The sequence below is a fragment of the Corvus hawaiiensis genome, chromosome 4 (genome assembly GCF_020740725.1).
Source record: "Corvus hawaiiensis isolate bCorHaw1 chromosome 4, bCorHaw1.pri.cur, whole genome shotgun sequence".
NCBI lineage: Eukaryota > Metazoa > Chordata > Aves > Passeriformes > Corvidae > Corvus > Corvus hawaiiensis.
In genome coordinates, this window is record NC_063216.1 from 12,045,439 (window position 1) to 12,066,080 (window position 20,642).

At 42.7% G+C, this 20,642-nt stretch overlaps 1 protein-coding gene across 6 annotated transcripts in view; it reads right to left on the reverse strand.

Moving 5' to 3' along the window:
* PHF21B (PHD finger protein 21B) overlaps nt 1-20,642 on the reverse strand; it is a 182,994-nt gene that overhangs the window by 31,628 nt on the left and 130,724 nt on the right. For 5 of the 6 annotated variants that reach the window (XM_048300438.1, XM_048300436.1, XM_048300435.1 and 2 more), the window contains one exon: nt 10,039-10,131. The exons of the other annotated variant lie outside the window; for it this stretch is intronic. In XM_048300438.1, the coding sequence (XP_048156395.1) occupies nt 10,039-10,131 (93 nt within the window). The remainder of the gene's footprint in view (nt 1-10,038; nt 10,132-20,642) is intronic. 6 annotated transcript variants of the gene reach the window in all.

Sequence of the window (20,642 nt, forward strand, 5' to 3'; positions counted from 1 at the left end):
GGAAGCTGACAATCACTGAAGAAGAGGAAGAATAAAACTAGGGCAGGACAGGGACTGCACTGCACATGCACAGTATCAAAGAGTAATTTTCTACTGAAAGTAGCACAGGCTGGATGGCACCAGTCCCTGTCACAAGAGCCACAGAAATAAAAGGCACCAAAGTTCAGCAAAGAAGAAAAAAGAAAGAAAAAGAGACAGCCCGTATGTTACCAAGAGAACACTTCAACTGTTGGTGAATGCTGCAAGTAACAAACAATTCTCTGTAGCTCAACCCTTCTTTCCCCAAGTACCTTTCATTTAACTTCTGACAGCTGTCAAAACAGAATGTGATACTACCAGGGCTCAAAATGCAAAAGAGAGAGCTGCTTCTTGAATATAATGATTTCCTAAGCCCGTGTTATTCTTGAGTTTCCTCAATACCCACAATAACAGAAACATCTAATTTCCTGTGGCAGTGTTCAGACTGGTACTTCTCAGATAGCTGCAGGTGAGCACACTTTTCAAGGAGATATTCTCAAACCTGAGCATTCACTAGGTGGGGGCTGTCTGCTTTTCAGAGAGGGAAATAAGAGATCCCAATCCTGTGACATGTACAGAGTGCTCTTTTGTTCAACAACCTCTAATTTAATATATTTTAAAGACTTTCAGATCAGGAAAGAATTAGCTCCTGTGACTAACATGATTTCTTGTATATCCCGTATTATTAAGCTCCATCCAGATGTCCCTATATGAAGCTCAAAGGCTTCTAATTCACCAAAATGTCATTCAAGCTCTCAAGAGCACAAATCACTGAATACTGCAGAGGTGAATGAATTGCTGAGTGGTGGAGGTAGAAGAGCCTGCTGTGTGTCACCACTGACAAAGGCAAATGTGATCATGGGCAATCTGTTTCCTGAGGTACATCCCACCAGGTGAGCCACTCACCTGTTGTAGAAAAGAAAAATAAGATAAGAAAGAAAACCTCTTACAAAAGAAGTCCTCAAGATCCAACCCAAACAAGTATGGGGGAAAAGGAGAAGGGAAGAAAATCACACAATTCCTCCAATCTCTGTGGGCAATCCTATGTAGTCCTAAAGAACAGGATTTAATTAGAACAGTTACATCTGTGCTGATCTGCAGGTGTTATGAGAATTTTTAAGGGCATTTCTGGTAAATGTGTTCTCCTTCAAGCCTATAGGATAGAAGGGAAGTTAACAAGCATACCTCAATTACAAACCCAAAAGGGATCACTGTGATCCTCCAGTTCACAGGCCATATAATTTCTCCCAGAAACTGAAGACTGATTTTAAAAGAAAATACTAAAGACTTCTTAATGATGAGCTCCAGTAAATTGTTAAAATGGTTTTTTTATGCTCATGACTGGCATTTTATTGCAAGGCTGAATTTGCTTAACTTCAGCTTCCAGTCCCTGGATCTTGTTATAGCTCTGTCAGCAACACTGAAGAGCCCTCCCCTTCCCCTGTATCAGATATCAGCTGGATCATGCTCAGCATCCATCAGCCCTTCATACTGGCAGGGCTGATCTGTATGAAAATAAGTTTTTCAGCTCAACACAATATCACATTGCCTTTGAGAGAAAGACCATTATTCACACTTTATTTTCACTTCACCCTTGTACTCAGAGCTTAAAAACAAAAACTCAAAATGGATTTGGCACAATTCATATGTCACATAGACAAAGTGCTGGGAGCAGCAGACAGAGCTTTCATTCTTGAAAAGCTTTAGAGGATCACACAGAAAATGTTAGCAATGGCTGATAAAATGAATGCAATATGGGGTAATTATATCCTTCACCAGAGCGAACAGATGCACATTTACTTCAGTAAAGCTGTGTCTATTTATGCCAGCTGAGGACCAACTCTCTCCCTCTTCTTTTTTAATCAATAAAAATTATGCAAAAAAAAAGGTTTAGCATAACTTTACAGCAATGACACTCCCTGAAATCCAGGTTGCCCTGCTCACTCAAACACAAGTATTTGCAGCTTGGTTCATTTTTAGTTCCTTTCCCAATAAGCTCCTATTATTGTCAGCCTGGTCTAAGACCACAGTCAAAATCAAAATAAACACTATTTTCTTCCCACAGGGGGAAGATTTCTTTCTTTTCTTTCTTCCCTTTGATGGGGCTACACAAAAAAGAAGTTACTCTTCATTGTGGAAAGCCCAGGCAAGATGACCCAGATCAGTGAATCCTATGTTCACATACAACATAACTCTCTCTTTAGCATATCCCTGGAATACTAGCCTGGGAACCTAAAGAAGGATGGTGTGAAATACAGGGCAAAACCCAAGGAGCTCCTCCAGCCCACATTTCCAATCCTACTACTCTGGATGGAGTAGACCAGGGAAGAAACCTTAATCTGATCAAAACCTATAGCAAAATTGAGCAGACTTCAGCAAGACCAGAACTGCAACGAGCCCCTCAAAACAAACCCTGGTCTCTCAGTTTACATGCAACAAAAGCCAGGAGTCAATCAGCAGTATTTTCACACGTGTTAAAACTGCACACACTCAATTAGGAATTTCCCAGGTGCTGTGTACCTGCCATGATTTGGTATTTCAATTGTTAGTCATGGACAGCTAACTTTAGTGTACAGATGACACGTAGCTAATAGAACTCCTGTGCGGTTTCTAAGAAGGCAAAACAATTGAATTTAGTTTTTCTTCTCCTTCAGCTTTGCCCAATACTACAGAAATGGAAGTTTTGCTGAGAGGGATGTTTGAGTGGGAATCTGCCAGCTCTGCTTTTTGTGGATGTTGCCATAAGGTAGTCAGGTGGGAGTTTTTTATTAAAAATGTTATCAATGTTTTGAACACAAAGCTGTATTTTCACAGGAACTTGACTGACTTTTGCTAATGAATTGTGTATTTTCTGCCTATATTTTCTGGTTTGGCACTGCCACCATTGAATGGATGATTCATTAAGTGGCTCTTTTCCATTTGCAAAGGGGGAAAACTACCATTAAACCAGCAAATAAAAATCAATATTATTCAAAAAAATAAGAACCAGAGGTTGAAGTTGAAAAGGACTTCTGTTTTTTTTTTACCTTCTGCACAACAATTCTGTCCTTGAACATTCAGTTATCTTTGGGCCTCTGAGGAAAAAATTTAATCCTTATTGTTTAGGATTACAATGGGAATATAAAAGATAGACTGTGATTATACATACCAGTCAATAACTTACTTCCATTTCCACTCTTCTCAGCATTACAAGTTAGCTTGCTTCTCTCACAGATACTCATCTATGATTAACTTCCTTCAATTTAAAGTGTCCATGAAGCCCTTAGGCACAAATGAGAGAAGACCTGTCTGCTTTCCTCCTGTCTATATACTTCCATAGGCAAGCTCTGGACTAACCCACACAGCTGGCATTCACTGGATTCAAAATCTGGTGTCATATTAAAGACCATGGATATCACTGCTTTGTACTGTCCACCACTTTAAGAGCTTGTCCTGCTTCTAGACAACAATAACATCACATTATGATGATTCAACCAGCCCCAATTAATTTACTAGCCAAAATAAAAAAAGAAAAACAAAAATAATAATAAAAGTAAGGACAAAAATAGTTTCTGTCTGCTGACAGCCTAAGCAACATGGAAACACACAGAATGTTGAGACACCAGGAGATGAAAATGAAGGGTCAGACAGCAGCATAGCTACTTCCTCCAAGCCTTTGCTGAAGTCGTGCAAAGAAAGAAAGCCTTCCTGTCTACCTGTTATTCACCCAGAATTCTAATGCAAGCTCGTACAACTGGCGTTGAGGCTCAGAGACACAGCATAGTCCAGATCCAGGCCAGATGTGGATCAGAAGCCACATCTTTCACATGGATACAAATGGCATCAGTGGAGAGAGGGAAAATTTCTTACCCTCTCATTTGCTGCTACTCTGCAAAGCAGGACTTGACATGGAGTAACATGAGAGTTTTCAATTGGGAAAAAGGCACCATGCCAGGTGTAAAAATGGCTTGAATATTTCCTGAGATTTTCATGGATACTTTAGGATTCTGTGTGAAGACTATCATGGAGAGTTGACTTCTGTGGAGGTCCTTTTCAAAGTGCTTACAACACTGATCAGATCTGAAGGTCTCAAGCATCAGGAACAACCAGTTCTACTTCTCCTTCCCCACCACTCTGAATCAGTTCTCTTGTTAAGAACTGAAAACCGACACCAATAGAAAGGCAGAGGAAACAGAGAGAGGTCCTTTGGAAAAGGTGCATCTGAGTGTAGGCCCCCTTGATCCACCCTACACATTCATCCTTGACCTTACTGCAGAAGACTGGATTTCTTGCCACTGCCAAGCTCTGGCATGCTACCATCCACAGGGAATGTTCTTACGGCACCACCTTAGTCACTCCTTCACCTGTCTTGGCTGCACAGCAGCAGTGTAAAATACATCCCTAGAAGGTGCTACAGCAAGCCATTGCCTTTCTCAGAAGCACAGGCAACCTACCAAACATCCACTAGTGTGGAACCGAGACTCCCACAGACTTTTCAATACTATACTGTGTTTCCATCCCAACCTTCAAAGCTCTCCCTGTAAAGACTTAATATGAAAGGCCAAGCTAGCCATGCATCCCTGGTGCAGGGATTCTCTACAACAATGGGGAGGCAGCTGTCTCAACCTTCTTCTCTAAGAATTACGAGCACAAACCTCATCAATTTCTATACTAAATGTTTTCTATAGTGGCATGCAATTAATAGGAGCATGACCATTGAAAATAAGCAAATTGATAAAAAGAAAACCTAAGCAGAATGCTCAGCTGTATGTGCTTCTCCCCAAAGGAAAAGACGAGAGAAGAAATAGCTTACAACAGATATTCATCTTGGTGCTTAACACATTACCAGAAGGTGCTTCAATTACAGTGACAAGCATGGTATAAGAGCTTATATACAATAAAACAGATTAATAACTATATTTATTAAGAGCTACAGGTTCAGCCAGGCCTCTGCAAACCTTTTTTGCTTGTTTTCTGCATGCATACAATGAATATTAAATACTGTTGCTTGGTTGCTTACCACACTGATTAAGTTACCTTCAATCAGGTTAGCTCCTCCTTCAGTAGCATTCCAACAAATTCCTCTGGAAGTGCTGAGAGTTATATACCAGAAAGTTTCACAACATCCCTTAGGTTTAGTCCCTTCCCCCTGCTATTGTAAAAACAACTTTACCCAATTCCATTATTCCTTTCTCAATCAAACAATAAAGTAGACTTGTCTCTCCACTGCATGATTCTGCCATAACTTTTTATACAAACATGTATGTCTGTGAGCTTCTTTTCTATTTTCATGAAAGACTGACTTGCATTTAGTAATACTTTTCCACTTTCCAATGGCTATGTAGTTTTAACACATTACACTTAAAAATAATAGGGTTTTTTTTTTAAACTCATGATGCAAACAGAGAGAGACTTTGCCACAGACCAGCCTATTTCTTCTACAGTACACAGTGGCATCCCAAAATTTGAGTTCTGTCTATAAGGAATTATTTTCCTATCAAGAAATCTTCCAGAAGCCCTACCACTGAGAAAGTCAGGAGCAGTGCCTGGCTTTGCTACACATGTGAAGAGAAGCAGCAACTACCAGTAGAAATGTGCTCATGAGAACTATGACATAAAATTTTAAAATAGGAATGTGTGTTTAACTTTTGAGACTCTGGCTGGGTCACATGGTACCCAGTGAAGAATAAATGCACTCTAAGATAACAGAGCCTGTCCCAAGGCAGCCAGCCCAGTGACCACATTCAGACCCTACTGAATTACACATTAAAGTCACTACAGAAGATAAAAACTAAGCAGTATCTGACAGCAGAACTGGGTAGAGTCGATTGAAACATACATGTTTCACCTAAGGCCCTGTGAGTACCTGTTTGTTTTCACCACTAGCCTGTGTGATCTCTCCAATGCAGACACTGCTCTGCTCTAAGCAGCAGTGTCATGAGCAAAGCCATCCCAAACTGTGCTTTCAACCAGCACTGGAAAGATGGGTCACGGAAATAGCATTGTAATCTGATTTAACTGCCATTCAAAATGTCACAGTCTCTCCATTAATTTGAATGAGGGTTGGACTGGGCCCAAATTACTGACAACAAAACAGAAAATTTATTTTAATATCTTTACTTTTTCATTTAAAATCTTCCTGTTGAAGAACAGAAAATAACATTTCACATGTACCTCCAGGTGGCTACAGTACAACTTATATTTGTCTGTAAACCAGTTCAAAATAGACAGAATCTTTGCTCTGCAGCTGGAAATTGGAACTCAACCTGACAGAATGCCATCCCCTCCGTAGAGCAGATGGGTGCCATAAAGAAGAGGAGTAGCTCAGGATTATCACAGTGTTTGAGTAGAGGACGTCTAGGATTCTCTTCTTAAAGTGCAGTAGAGAGTCTGCAGTTTCAAAGCATCTCACCCAGCTGGAAACCTCAAAGACCAAAGTAAGAAGAGAAAGACTATCTGGACTTAGCTTCTCAAACATCACAGCTCCTTTATTTGATGAAAGCAAAAAATAACTTCATATTCTGGAAGAAAAATAAAAAGAACAAATGTCCGCCAAAGAAGCTTGTTTTGGCAAATAATGAATGCTTAAACAATATTGTTTGTATTGTACAATGAACTTGTAAGTAATGTTTGTTTGCTCACCACTTAATTAGCGGTTCTAAGTGATGGGATTTTGCTGCCATTTGTGAATGTGCAAATTTTGAAACTTCGTTCCCCAGATGGAAAAGCTCCCAGGGAGTCATATCATAAACCCATTCAAATGAACAAAACAAATGACAAGTATCTGTACAAATCTGGAAAATGAGGGCGCTGTATGCATTGTTTTATGTAAGTCTTGTTAAATGCCTCGGTTTACTTGTGTGGTATGTTTTTGCTTGACTGCATAAGGGTAAATCAAAAGAGGCTGTCAAGATGAGGAGCATGAAAGTGTCAAATATATCAAACTCCTTTAGACATGATGAGGACGCTCAAAATGGAGGAGTCCCCTCTTTCTGTCCAGCCAGCCTGGTAAAATTTATGCCTACCTGTAAATCTAAAGGGAATCTGAAATCCCAAAGAAATAATGAGACTGGCCAAAAGGAGAAATGCCAGGGAGCAGTTGGTGTGCTGCCAGGAATGCAGATACTGACCTGGATTTTACCCAGTTTTCTACATGTACCTGAGATAGAAGTGCAATCTGTCCACTTTAGAGGAAAGCCACTCATAGAGGATGATTCAGAGATAAGTAGGCTCCTAAAATGGCAGGAATCCCAAAAGGGCTCCACCCAGGCCTTCCACCCCTCCACAGACCTGCAGAGAAGCAGCACATGCAGCCCAAAAGATTAGGTGAGTGCGACTGTACCTGCTACTGCACTTGCACAAGCTACACCTGCACTCACCTGCTTGAGTAAATGGACACAGCTGCTGGAGCACAGAAGCCTTTGCTGCTCTGGTTTCATCACTGTAGGGCTCTACACACTTCACTGTCACAACTAGATTTGGCAGAGATGGAGATCGGGGAAGGTTCCATCCTTTCCAGAACAAGATTGAGCCATAGGTAACATCCCAGAGTCTGGATACGGCACTGCTTTCTTTCCCTGTGAAATACTCCAAATTCTTGGTAGAGAACTGATGAATATGGTTCTACTGTCCCAGTAATTTGCTGCTACATGGGCAACCAAAGTAAAGGTTTTAGCAGATGCCAAACCCAGCTGGACTCCGCTTGTTGGTATGCTTGAGAGACAGGAATTTGCGTCTCTGAAAGTCAGTCCTAGAATGGCAGGATTGTGCCAGTAACTCACAGCACGGTATGGGGCCTTGCCTGTCATCCACAGGGACAAAAGGAGGTTAGTGGCCAGCCTGGTCTGTAACTTTTATCTAGCATCAGACCAAGTCTGATGAAAAAAAGCTGAGGACATGGTCTGTGACGAGGTTTAATTCTGAACAATTTCCAGCTCCTACTGGAAGATAATATACACCCCTTAATTTCCAAAATAATTTTTAATTAAGTGCTTGTCTTCACAAAACTACAAGGAAGAAGAGTGAAGGAGATGTTTTTTACCATAACACCTGTATGGTATCACATGGCCTTGCTTCCTGGAATTTTTATATTTCCATCTGAAGTTTCCAGTTCTCCTGGAGCAGAGGTGACTACGCACTCATGCTACAGTTCTTACAAAGGACAGCCTTCACAGTGACACAGTGCTGCAGATGACTTACAGTAGCCTCCCAGGTCACCTGCATCCAGCTCTACCTGGGGAATGACAGCTTGACACCACTCTGGTTAATGGCTATATTTAATCTATTTTCAAGACATCTGACTATTTAATTAGAAGCCAAACTTTCCACTTGTAGATGAAAACCTGGTATCTCTGAAGACATCAAGCACAAAGTTTTGATGGATGGAGGGAGTTCCCCACTAGGAAACTATATGGAAATTTTAAACTTCTCTGTGAGCTTGGAGGGGGAGAGGAACATATGGATCATGAAGATGTGCAAAAGAGGACTGGTGTGTAAATGGGACAGGCTGTTGCTGAAAAAGCTGGCCTGTTGCTGGCCTGTGAAAAAGCCAGAAAAAACTCAGGGCATAAGACATACCCCCAATAACATGGTAATACATAACAGCTGCCTACTTCATTTTCAATTTTGTCGGAAATGAGGTTGCTAGGTAGTTATTGCCCATTCTATCCATATGAAATATTCACTAAACAGAAAAGTTAGTGAACTATGGCTCAGGGCAGCCAAGAAAGCACTGGTAGTTCATTAGTATTAAGTATGATTGCATAAACAGGTCTGAAATGGAAACTGTACCAGGAAGGGAGTGAAACAAAGCAGGATACAAACAAAAATATTGCCATGAGCTAAAAAGCAAGACAGAAAGGATGTGTTCTTTTCAAAAAGCTGAGGAAATCAGTTTCCTCCACTTTTTCCAATTCTTCAAAATTGGATCTAGCACTGAATGAAATTTTTTTCTATTTAATAAAAGCATAGAGCATTGGTACTTCTCTAAGTGCAGCATTTGCAATGCCATCACCATTGCTGAAACACAACCTAAGTGATAATTTAGGCCCTGTTACAGCTCTTGGACCTCATCTATTTTCAGGAGCAATCTGCTCATCTTTGACACCCCAAAATGGCAGAAATCAAAATGTTATTACAAGGTAAGAACAACTGAAAAGCAAAGTCTTGAACTTGATAAGAATACTATAACCTCACTTTATGTTCCCAACTCTGCCTTCCACAATATGTAAAGAGAGAATTTAAGAACTTTATATTGCAAATACTTCTTCCTCCAAGTAAATTTAGCTCACAGATCTTCTACTAGATTCTGCCACTAAAAAAAAAATGGGAAAAAAAGAAAGGAACAATAGGAAGAATATACGTCATCAACACTTTTCTAGTGTTCATATATGAGAAAGAGAGCTCTAAGGGCCACAGTGGGAGAAATACATTAATACTTAATAATCATGAATGTGAAAAGCAAACCACTTGTTGAAAATGACATCCAAAAATTTTGAGAAAGAGGGTTGAAATGGGGAATAAAGTGTATAGTTGTAGAAACAGTGATGGGTGTTCAGAAAAGAAAACAGTTTAAAACATTTTAAAAACCAGTGAGTGCAACTCCCCTTTCACTCTTACCCAGAGAGTCTTTCCTCGGTCTGGTACCTGGGTTAGCTGGGCCAAAACTTTGTTGGGATTTGAAGGCAAGTAAGTCAGTGAAACAGAACGTGGGTTTAAATCTTGAGCAGGAAGGTTAACACTTCCACCAGTTCTTTTACTTACAGAATTGTAGATTTTCACTTCTGTGATTTGTGATTCATCTTTAAAGCATAAATTTACATTCCACCATATGTATTTTGTTCTTCCACAATGACTCTATTTGATTTTTTATGGCTTTTCATTGTGCTATCAGTAGGTTCCCAGAAGAATTTTTTTTCCTGGATTGAAGAAAACTCAACTCTGCAAAATCAGTGTGCTGACACACCCAGGCCTAGGCACTAGACAGAAGCAGAGAATATGTACAAAATGACACAACCCCCTCTTTGAAGCTGTATTATGTACCTGAGGTAGCACTGCTGGTCCTTGTCCTGCCAACCTCTGCAAGGAGCTGACCTGAGGAACTTTAATGGGCACTGCAGTGATAGTTCCCAAAGTCTGTTGGAAGAAAAACATTTGAACAGAGCTTAAAACAATTGCAAATCTTTCCCAGACACAATCTCTCCGAGCCAGAAGTTCCCTTCCAGCTCTTTTTCTCTTCCCAGCTACCATGGCTGCAGGCTCTGTAGGCACCAGACTGTTTTCGAAAGAGATCTGAAATGCACCACAGGGACGTGCATGGGTACGATGATGCATTTCATGGTAGCCAGGGTCACAAAAAGATGTTTGCTGTGCCTCAGGAAATAGTGAATACTGAATTATTAAAATGGAAAGCTGCCTATAAATATACTACAGCACACTGCCACACAACATTCAGCTAAGATGACATCCATTTGGGCCAACACAGCACCTATTACTATCCATGTTTATTTTCATTACCCTTTTCTTAGTTGTATACCAAATTTATTCAAAGCTTATTTAAGATAGGATGGAATAAATGGATGGCTTATAAATTTATGATTGGGCCATATGCGTAAAGAAGATAGCTAACTTTTCCTATTTAACCTCTTTCATTCCTTCATCCCTGATTTCAATTAATAGAATCATGGAATGGCTTGGATTGGAAGGGACCTTAAAGATCACCCAATTTCACCCCCACCATGGGCAGGGACACTTTCCACGAGACCAGGTTGCTCCAAGCCCCATCCAATATGGCCTTGGACATTTCCAGGTGTGGGGAAACCACAGCCTCTAACCAAAACTTCATACTTTGGTTAACTGGCCAATATTCTTAAGGTAAACTTGTAACTTTTATCTAGCACTTCTTTATTGCTGTTGGGACAACATGGCAATATAAGCAAGCAGATGATTGTCATTGTAACAGCGAGAGACACGTAGTCACCGAACACAAAAACTTATCAGGCTGTTAGAAATACCTAAAAAGGTAAAAAATACAGATTCAACTGAATTTCTCTAAATTTAACTCTGCTCTAAACCAAGGTTTTTGATCACAGTTAGCATGATAAAATATGCTATTATTACCCCAATCTGGTAATGAAATCTGTCAGTAGAAAAGACACTATAATATAATCAGCTCAAGGAAAGTGAAACTGTCATATCCATGCTGATATGTTCTCCTCAGACCTCAGCCACAGAGTGGCAAAACAGTTTCTTCATTCTGTCTCCAGTGTTTGATAAGAAATAACAAGTGTTTTCAGGCAGAATATTCGTAACAAACTCCTCCTAAAACGTTTATATTTTCACCTCTGCTACTCCTGTCAGAGACATTTGGGGGTGTGATGTTGCATATTCAGCAAAGATTAACATTTGAAGAAAAATTGCCTGAATGAAACAACAAGGAGAGCTGAACAGTAATAAACATGCAAGACAATTTTTCTTGAGTACTCATGGATTACCAGTACCCTGGATTTTCCATGGGAAAATATACTCCATTAAAATTCTGTCTCAAGCCAAGAGAAGGGGGAAAGGGGGAAGAGAGAGCAGCATGTCCATCCATGGATGATAGAACAAGTTAAGTTATACCTTCCTTTAGAAAGAAAGGTTCTGGCAGCAGGATGAGGAACAGAAGGGGGTATTTCTGCCACAGTTTCCTTATAGGGTGACACATGGACTAAAAACAATGGGAAGGATCTGACTGAACAACTTCTTTGCCTTGTCTACCCTATCACACCCTCACACATTGGCAAGAATAATGTGATGAACCACTGTAGTCTGGGGAGAAGGAGAAATTGAGCTGCCACCTGCTGCTATGGGCATTTATTAGACTTATCACAACTTCCTGCTTAATATTAGCATGAACTATAATCAATTCAGCCCAGATTCAGATTTTTAGGGTAAATACTAAAGTGAACTTTCCAACCCATGCTACAGAAAGCTTATCACAAGTAGGATCTACATTTTCCTACTATCCCAAATGAGATTTCTTTCACCACGCAGTGAAGTCCAAGGTTTACCTGGAAATATCAGGGGCACCACAACTTCTCCTGGGCTGTATAGATACCCTCTACAGAAAGTTAAAACAAGAAGTTCTTCCTTCTGGAAAGTTGAGCCTTAAAGACTGCTGCCTCCAACCTTGCAAACACACATCCTAATATTCTTATTCCTATAGATACACAAGGATTTGCAAAGATTTTCAAACTGGACAACAAAATACTTAGCGATTGGCATGGTGGTCAGTCCAAGGTTGGACTTGATGATCTTGGAGGTCTTTTCCAACCTTAATGACTCTGTGATTCCATTAAAATACAAAGTGCTGATACTGAATGAAATTGGAAACTGATTATAAAGATAAGAATCAAATTACTGAGCTGTTAAATAAGATAGAGTTATCAGTTGTTAAGATGCACAAAAAACGCCATGTCTAAGCAACAAAGCTCTTCTCTTGTAATTCTTCAAATATCTCCAGGGAATAAAAACCAACCAAGCAACCGTGTCTAGAACAAAATGACTCTGTCCTATGAGGAAGGAGCTCATGTCAGCCCCTGGGTGCACTGCTAGGCCAATTCTGGTTCAAGTTTCAAAACAGCGAATGATTGAGACAAAAGAAATGGGAATGAGAAAACAAACAAGAAACACGATGAAACTACTCTGCACTGTTCTCTCAGCTTCACTTGACGGCAAAGTCAGGATGAACCGTTTGTGGGTAGCTGAGAAATGACCTACCATTAGTTCTGTCACCTGCACTTTCAAAAATTTAATCAGATTTATTTTCCTAAAGTAGGAGTTCTGCAGAGAACTTAAAAGTACAAATCCAAATAATGGCATTCTTAAGTTATGAAATTTCCAGTGACAAAGACGCAGCCTTCTGTTGACAAATGGTTTCATAGTAAGGATCTGTTATTTAATATTCAAGGAAAAAAATCTCAACTAGAAAATCACAGAAATCATATGGCCAAGGAAAAAATCAGAACTTCCATCTCACATTAGTATTAACACTACAGTATGTTCAGATAGAGAGACATCTAAGAAACTATTTTATTTTTCACTATTTACATTGTTTTGTTATTGTTTCCCAGCTTGGGCATAAATAGCTCAAGCTATTTTATCAGCAGAATTCAATAACCTCTGTACTTTCCCTGTAACACATTCCATCTGTTATGTCAGGGTACTTCGCCTAGGTCAGTATTATTGTCTCCCTTTTATTCATGAAAAAACCCTAGATTTAGAGGTAAAATGGTATGGTTAAGGCTAGACTGTTGGGCAGGTGGAAATGTAAGCCAGACTTCCAGTGTCTTATCCATGTGACTGATTAACCTCATCTCATCTGTGCATGGAGAGCTCCATCCAAATGGCCTAATTTTTAGGCAGACCAGGATGTCTCCATGACAATGGGTGAAAGAAGTGAAGTATGAAACAGGGAATCCCAGTTGCGGTCTCTGCAATGAAGGAGGCGCAGGTGCCAGAATGGGTGATTGGGTAGTTTGTCTCTGGGTACAATTTACACTGCTTTGCTCTTGTTCAAACTGTACATAAATAAGAAGATAAAACCACTTGCCTGGGAAATAAAAAAGGAAGCATCCTTATCTGATGCCCTTGGCCACGCAATGAGAACTGGACAAATTTCCCATGGCTCAAGCTACACCAGGTCAAATCTTGCTCACACTCCCCTTCATACATCAGCCCAAGCTGGTCCCTCAGCTCAAGCCCGTGGGCTTCAAGAGGTGACTAATCAAGATACCTCCTCAACAAACAGAAAAATTAACTTTTGTTCGTCCTGTTAGCAGAGCAACCTGTTTTCATGCCCTGACTGTCCAGGCCATGGTGAGCCTGGTGGACCAAAGTCTTGCTACTCACCAATTCCACATTATCGCTTTTATCCATGAGGACCTTTTTCTTTGCTCCTTTTTTTTTCCAGTTTATCCAAAGAGCAAGCTGGTGCACATTCTTGTAAACCTCTAATTAACAAGTTGAAAAGACATTTTTCTGGAAATGTCTGATCTTTAAGCATTTTGTAAGAATTTAATCGATACAAGCAGAAATAATAATTTAAAAGATTATTTTATGAGTGCTGAATAGCAGCACTTTTGTAAAGATAAGTGAGTTTCTTATTTCTACATTTACAACTCTAAGCATTTTAATGAAAAAGGTCAATAAAATTCAAAGATAGCTCTGAATCTCCTCTATCTAAATCTACTTGGGCTTTTCTGGCGAGACCCAGAAACACCTACAATGTGAAGGGATGAGGGAAAGTGAAGAGCTTAGTTTCAGTTGGCTTCAGTTTGATTGTATGCATTTAAGCCAGACTTACTAACTTTATACAGTTGGGGTTTTTTTCAAATAAGAACAAATTCATCAGGTGTATTTCCTACTGTCTAATTCACTGAACTTTACATCCAGAAGCATTTTGGGAGCTAACGATCTTTTGCTAACTCCTACCTCAAGCTCCAGCCCTGGACTGGAACAGACAGCTCAACCCCTCCATCCCTCAGTGCAGGAGTTATTGGATGTTAGGGACTGAGTCCGGAGAGCTGGCCGGATAAACGACACATACACCGATACGATTAAGCATCGTTCTCCCTTTATTGTTCAACTATGCCAACTTATATCTACTTTTGCAAAGATTCATGCCCAGTCCCTCTAGATGGCCTCTAATCAGCGCGGAAGCCGGCCAGCTGTATACCTTGCCAAGGACTCTCAGGGCTGCCTGCAGCCAGATGCTTTCCAGGCCTGCCTGCAGGCAGGGGCCTGTTCAGGGGCTTTTCCTCAGTATCCTTGGGTTGTCCAATCTTTCCAGGGGTATCATATGCCCTTGTTCCATAAGGAATCCCTCTACACATCCCCTGTTTTCTTTTTGGGCAACCCAGGCCTGGTTGATAATCTTTTGCAGCCCTGCTTTGACGCAGGAAAAAATGCACCCAAATACTATCAAGCCTATTATAACTACAAATAGCAATCATCAGCCTTCTATTACCAAGGTACACAGCCATCCGGTGATACCCAGACCCTTAAGCCAATATCTAATAGGGTTGTCTGTCTCCTAAAGGTTGTGCAGGCCCCTCTGGAGGTCAGAGAGGTGCTTGTGAATTGAGACAGAGTGGTCAGAAAGATTCATACAGCACATACCTTGGAAATCTTCACAGCCATAGCCATGGGCTAATGTAGAAAATCAATGGCTGCCCTATTTTGTAATACCGCATGCCTAACACCAGTAACATCTGCGCTTAGCTCGTCAAGCATCTGCTAAGTTATGTTTAGTTCGTCTCTCTTCACCACACTGGAAACAGGCTACTCTGCCCATCCGGGGACCAGGAGATGGGCCAGCAGCCCTCGCCCCCCTTTTACTTTGCGCCCCTCCTGTCAGCGCTGCGGCGATGACTTGTCCCTGCTTTTGCAGGACATTCTGCAGCATTGTGGTAAATGCAGCTGTTTGAGATGATTGCTCCGCACAGCTAGCATGCACAAGCATCTCGTTTACTCCTGCTCCCTGGGGCAGCATGGCAAGAATTGTCTTAGTTTGCTTATTAGCATTTTCAAAGGCAAGGGTCTGGAACATTTGCTCTTGGAGCTCTTCAGAGAGCTCAGTTGTGTCCTTCAAGGCTGCTGACAGATGGTCAATGAACTGACCATATGGCTCTGACAGCCCCTGTCGGACTGCCACGTATGGAGGAGACTTCTTCTTTTCAGGTACTGACAACAAGGCTTTGTGGGCAAGAGTCTGTGACAAGTGATGAATGATTGTGGGCAGGGTCAGCTGCGTCACCGTCGCTCCATAAGCCCCACTCTCAGTTAGCATGTCAGCTTGGATTGCATACAGTGGGTCTTGTGTATCACCTTGGTGTTTGCTAGCTTCTTCTTGTGCTAGCTGCTTTCATGTTCGCTCCCAGAGCAGGAACTGTGAAGGGGTTAATAACAACTGTGCGATGCTGATGCAATCATTAGGACACAGGACATCTGCTGTAACGATAAACTGCCATGATGCTCCGTGTAGCTTCGGACTGGAGGCCGTGCATGGTGACCGTTTGCTTTGCTTGCTGCAAGATCTTCCAGTCATGGGGCTCCCACCTTGCGGTGTGCCCCTGTATCAGTACAGGGTAGGCTAGAGCATCTACAGCTTGCCAATCTCCTTCAATGATTGCATTACGGACAACTCCGTTCCATCTCCTTTGCAATGGATCGGTCCTCACCGTCGGGGCTGACGGAGGCAATAGCTGCATGTCCTCTTGCTGGGAGGGAAGGACTGTAGGCCCTGTGCCCGGTTCTCCCAATGGGAACGGAGGAATTCTGGTGGCCGTCTTGACCGGTGGGTCCACGGGATGCCACAGTACTGATGGTGTGGTTTCGCGAGCCCTAGACTCCAGTGCGTCCTGACGTGTAGACAATTCAGCAAGCTTCTTCATTACTTCATGCATCATCTCTCGGTGCTTCTCCTCCTCTTGGGGCTGACCCCCGGCAGCCCTGGCTGGCTCTGTCTCTGCAGGCGACAAAGCCATAGAGGCTGCTTCACAGTCGGATGATGATCCGCTGTCCAGCAGAGGGGGGTAGTGTGCTGCCATTTTCAGCCAGCAGCTAGGACCGCTTGCGTCTCCTCTGCTCGCCTGCACCCTGCCCCCAGAGTTGGGAGGCTCTGCTTCCGCCTTTGCTTGCAGTTCTCCCTCAGGCTTCTGCGGGGTAACTTCCTTCCCCGCCGGGTCCAGCAGCTCCCGCAGCAAGCGTACAGGCGCTGATGTCCCTTCATCGCTCGACCCACGGTCAGCCCAAAGAATCACGCAACCCTGGACTCTGCCCTGGCCTCCAGCCGCCGCTCTGTGAGACCCCTCTCCTCTTTCTTTTCTGAGGCCACCACCCCCCAGCGCCTCCATGGCTGCTGCGGCCACCTTCCTCTCTGCTTTCATTTCTGAGAGGGTATTAGTCAAAGCTCTCCATGTTAATCCAAGAGCTTTAGCTTCTTTACCTTCCTTTCTACCCTCAATTGTGAACTCCCATAGTCTGTTTCCAACTTCCCACCACTCTTCAGTCAAAAACAAAAGCGAAGTGCATTTCAAAAACCCTCGTTCCTGGGCCCATGTTATTAGGGCATAGAGATCTCAATCTTTTACAGTCTCGCCTCTCTTAGAGAGGATACTGGCTAGGAGACGAGTTGCAGCCTCGTACTCCATAGCTGTCTTACCTGCGGGGGCTCGCTCGGCCGCACGAGCTCCAGTCTCCGGCACCACTCAGCTTTTTGCCAGGACACTCCCGCTCAAGCTCTCCAGGCTCCTCACCACCGGTGCGATGATTTGGAGTCTTGCCGCATTTAGGCAAACCGCATTTAAGCGAAACAAACTGTGTTTAGGCAAACCGCATTTAAGTGAAACGAACCGCATTTAAGCGAAATGAACTGTATTTAAGCAAGTAAGATCACTCGAGTCCCTGCTCGGGTGCCAGGCGTTAGGGACTGAGTCCGGAGAGCTGGCCAGATAAATGGCACGTACACCGATACGATTAAGCATCGTTCTCCCTTTATTGTTCAACTATGCCAACTTATATCTACTTTTGCAAAGATTCACGCCCAGTCCCTCTAGATGGCCTCTAATCAGCGTGGAAGCCGGCCAGTTTTATACCTTGCCAAGGACTCTCAGGGCTGCCTGCAGCCAGATGCTTTCCAGGCCTGCCTGCAGGCAGGGGCCTGTTCAGGGGCTTTTCCTCAGCAACCTTGGGTTGTCCAATCTTTCCAGGGGTATCATATGCCCTTGTTCCATAAGGAATCCCTCTACAATTGGATAATGAACACATGTGGCCTGGGACACAAGACACTTCCCAACTCCCATCTTCAGTGACCTCCACAGGCAGACAGGGATCTGGCATGTCAGGGACACAGTTTTGGTTGAGCAATCCACAGATGCTCTCAGAGGGGAATGCAGCAGGCCCACTGTGGAGGGGACCTGCAATCTCCATTGGATAAGTATCATCCAGCAGCACATTCCAAAGGGTCACACTTCAAATTGCAAAAACAGGTGAAGGGATCTAAATTAAATCCTTTTCACTGGTCAGTTTACTCACTAAGAAAATAGTAATAACTTAAAACAGGAACACCAACTCAAGTCCCCAAGCAAGAGGACACAGTTGCATTAAAAGACAAAAAAAAAAAAAAAAGCAGTTCCTCCCATTCAACCAAAAGAAAATGAAAAGTTTGGGCAATATTGCCAAGTGCAGTTAAAAAAAAATCACTTATCACCGTCATTTCTATTAATACCTTGTACTGTAACTACAGGAGTAACCAACAGGAGTTGGATTCAATGATCCTTGTGGGTCCCTTCCAAATCAGTATATTCTGTGAACCTCCTATGATTGTCCTGCATTAAATCAACACCATCCCAGGACAAAGGCTCTCAAAGACAACTGAAGGACAGAAGTGTGGGGAGAACAGCAAGTAGAAGACATAAGAAGTGAAACAAAGAAGTATGGCATGGACAGAGAATAAGTATTCAAAGGATGAAGTCTAGAGATGGTCAGAGGATAAAAGAATGCTGAGGCAGAAACAAGCATGAGACCTACATTGTCAGTGATCAGACTATGGGCCATATATTCGGTTTCCAGCTATTATGTTATGACTTATATCGTTAATCCCTGAGTTTTCAAATCTGGGACTATTTGCGATTTAAGCAAACTTCTGCCTTTCAGTCCTGAATGAATACACACACACACACAAACACATACACAAACACACACATATATACGTATGTATCTAGAGATGTGTATCTCTACTTTACTGAGAAGTATTTGCATTTTACTCAGTTTGGGTACATACATTTGTCAAACGATTGCTATGCTTGCTTTGAATTACAAATTGCTTTCCACACTCCTTTGGATGTACTAAAAAATGCTTAAGGACTTATTGCTACAATTCAGTATCTGTACAAACTCATTGCAGAGCTTGTGTCCATGAGCAGTTTAAGATTAGAACACAGATGTAAAGCTGTTAGGGGACATAACTGTCCTCCCATTCCAGAATTACACCAGGATAAGTAAAATCACTCCAATCAGTCACTGAAGAGAATCAGACTCATCCAGTAACAGAAGGTTAAAGAGACCCATAGTTCCACAGCACATTACCAAAATAAGAGCTTTGTTGGTGTGACCCATCCCACTGTGGGGCTGGGGCAGCGTGATGCCAATCAATCCCAGCCCATCCCCTGGATCAAGTTTCCCAAAGAGGCAGACTCAGAGGGTGGGTCGAAGGGCAGCTCAGAAGCCTAAGCCGCACCCCCCCTGGGCGGCGCCTGGGTACAAGCCGCCTTCCCTGGTTTGGGAAAATTCTCGGTTACTCGGTTGTTCATTGGCTCTCTGTTATAACTCCCGCCTCTTGGTTTCCCCCCAGTGGTTCATGTTACATTGTATCCTCCCCATGGCTTGTAACTCATTGGTTGTTTTACCCTTTCCCCGCGGTTTTCAAATTCCCTATAAAACTGAGGACAAGCCTCAGGGGAGGATCCCATCGCATTCCATCCCTTCCAAGCTTGTTCAGGTTGTGAAACTTCTAACAATAAACCTGTTAGGAGTCAGACCAGAACAGCCTCTCTCTTCCTTTGTCTCTGAGCTAACGTGAGCTGATCCCATCAGCTCCTGCCATGTTTCCTCTGCAAAAAGCCAGCTAGCTAGCTCAGCCAGCAGCTCTTTTCCTGATGCCCAAGTTGCTTCAGCAACACACAGAAGAATGCAGCTGGACTGTCTCTGACCTGGGGCATGCCAGAGCTCGTGCCTCGAAGACAAGTACTGCGTTAGGTTGGCGCACCAAGTGTGGGGCTCACGCGAGTGAATCCCTGCGACGTCGTGGCTGTTGGTGGACAGCGATAAGAAGTGTCTTTGGACCTGCCAACGCCTCTCAGTGCAGTCTGCTCTGTTTTAGGAGCGGTGCCCTGAGAGAAGACTGCTAACTCCCACTGATTCTGCACTGAACTGACTTTGGAGAGCAGCCGTACCTCGGAGAACACCACCTGTGCTTTTTAATTTGGGACCGGAAGCCTTTTAACTGATTTCTGAAATTTGTGCGAGTATCCCCGGTCCCTGATATTTTGTTTCTTTTTTCATTTTGCGGGTGGCAGGTAGAAGAAGTGCTGAGAGAGAGATGGGATCAAAACTCCCATAGCCCCAGTGAGAGGTTTTTCTCCAAGTTGTGAAATTCCTTGAAGTTAGTGGTTTTAAATTTTCAAAGAGTCTGTTAAAACAGTTTGTTCGCTGGCTTTTCTTTTACCTTCCTCAAGTGTCTCCCGCAAATTTAAAATCTCCTGCCTTCTGGTAGGCTGTGGGGGATAAGATTACTGATTTAAAGTGAAAAGGGGACTCCTCTGGAGAAAAATTCTTTCCTCTAGTTCTAGTCCTTCGGGACTTGCATAAAATGGATCAGAAAGTAAAAGAAAAGCACAAATTCCCTCGCAGTTCTTTCCGTATCCATCCTTCCTCCCCTCCTCTTCCTCATCCCACTTCCCCTTCATTGGAAAAACCGAATGGGGTGATATGCCCAGAGGCACAGAGTTGCTACCTTCTCCCTGACCCCTCTCGGTCTTTTCAGCCACTCTGTTGGGGTAGCTCTGGCCAGGCTGCCTCAACCTCTTCCCAAACCCTGTATCACT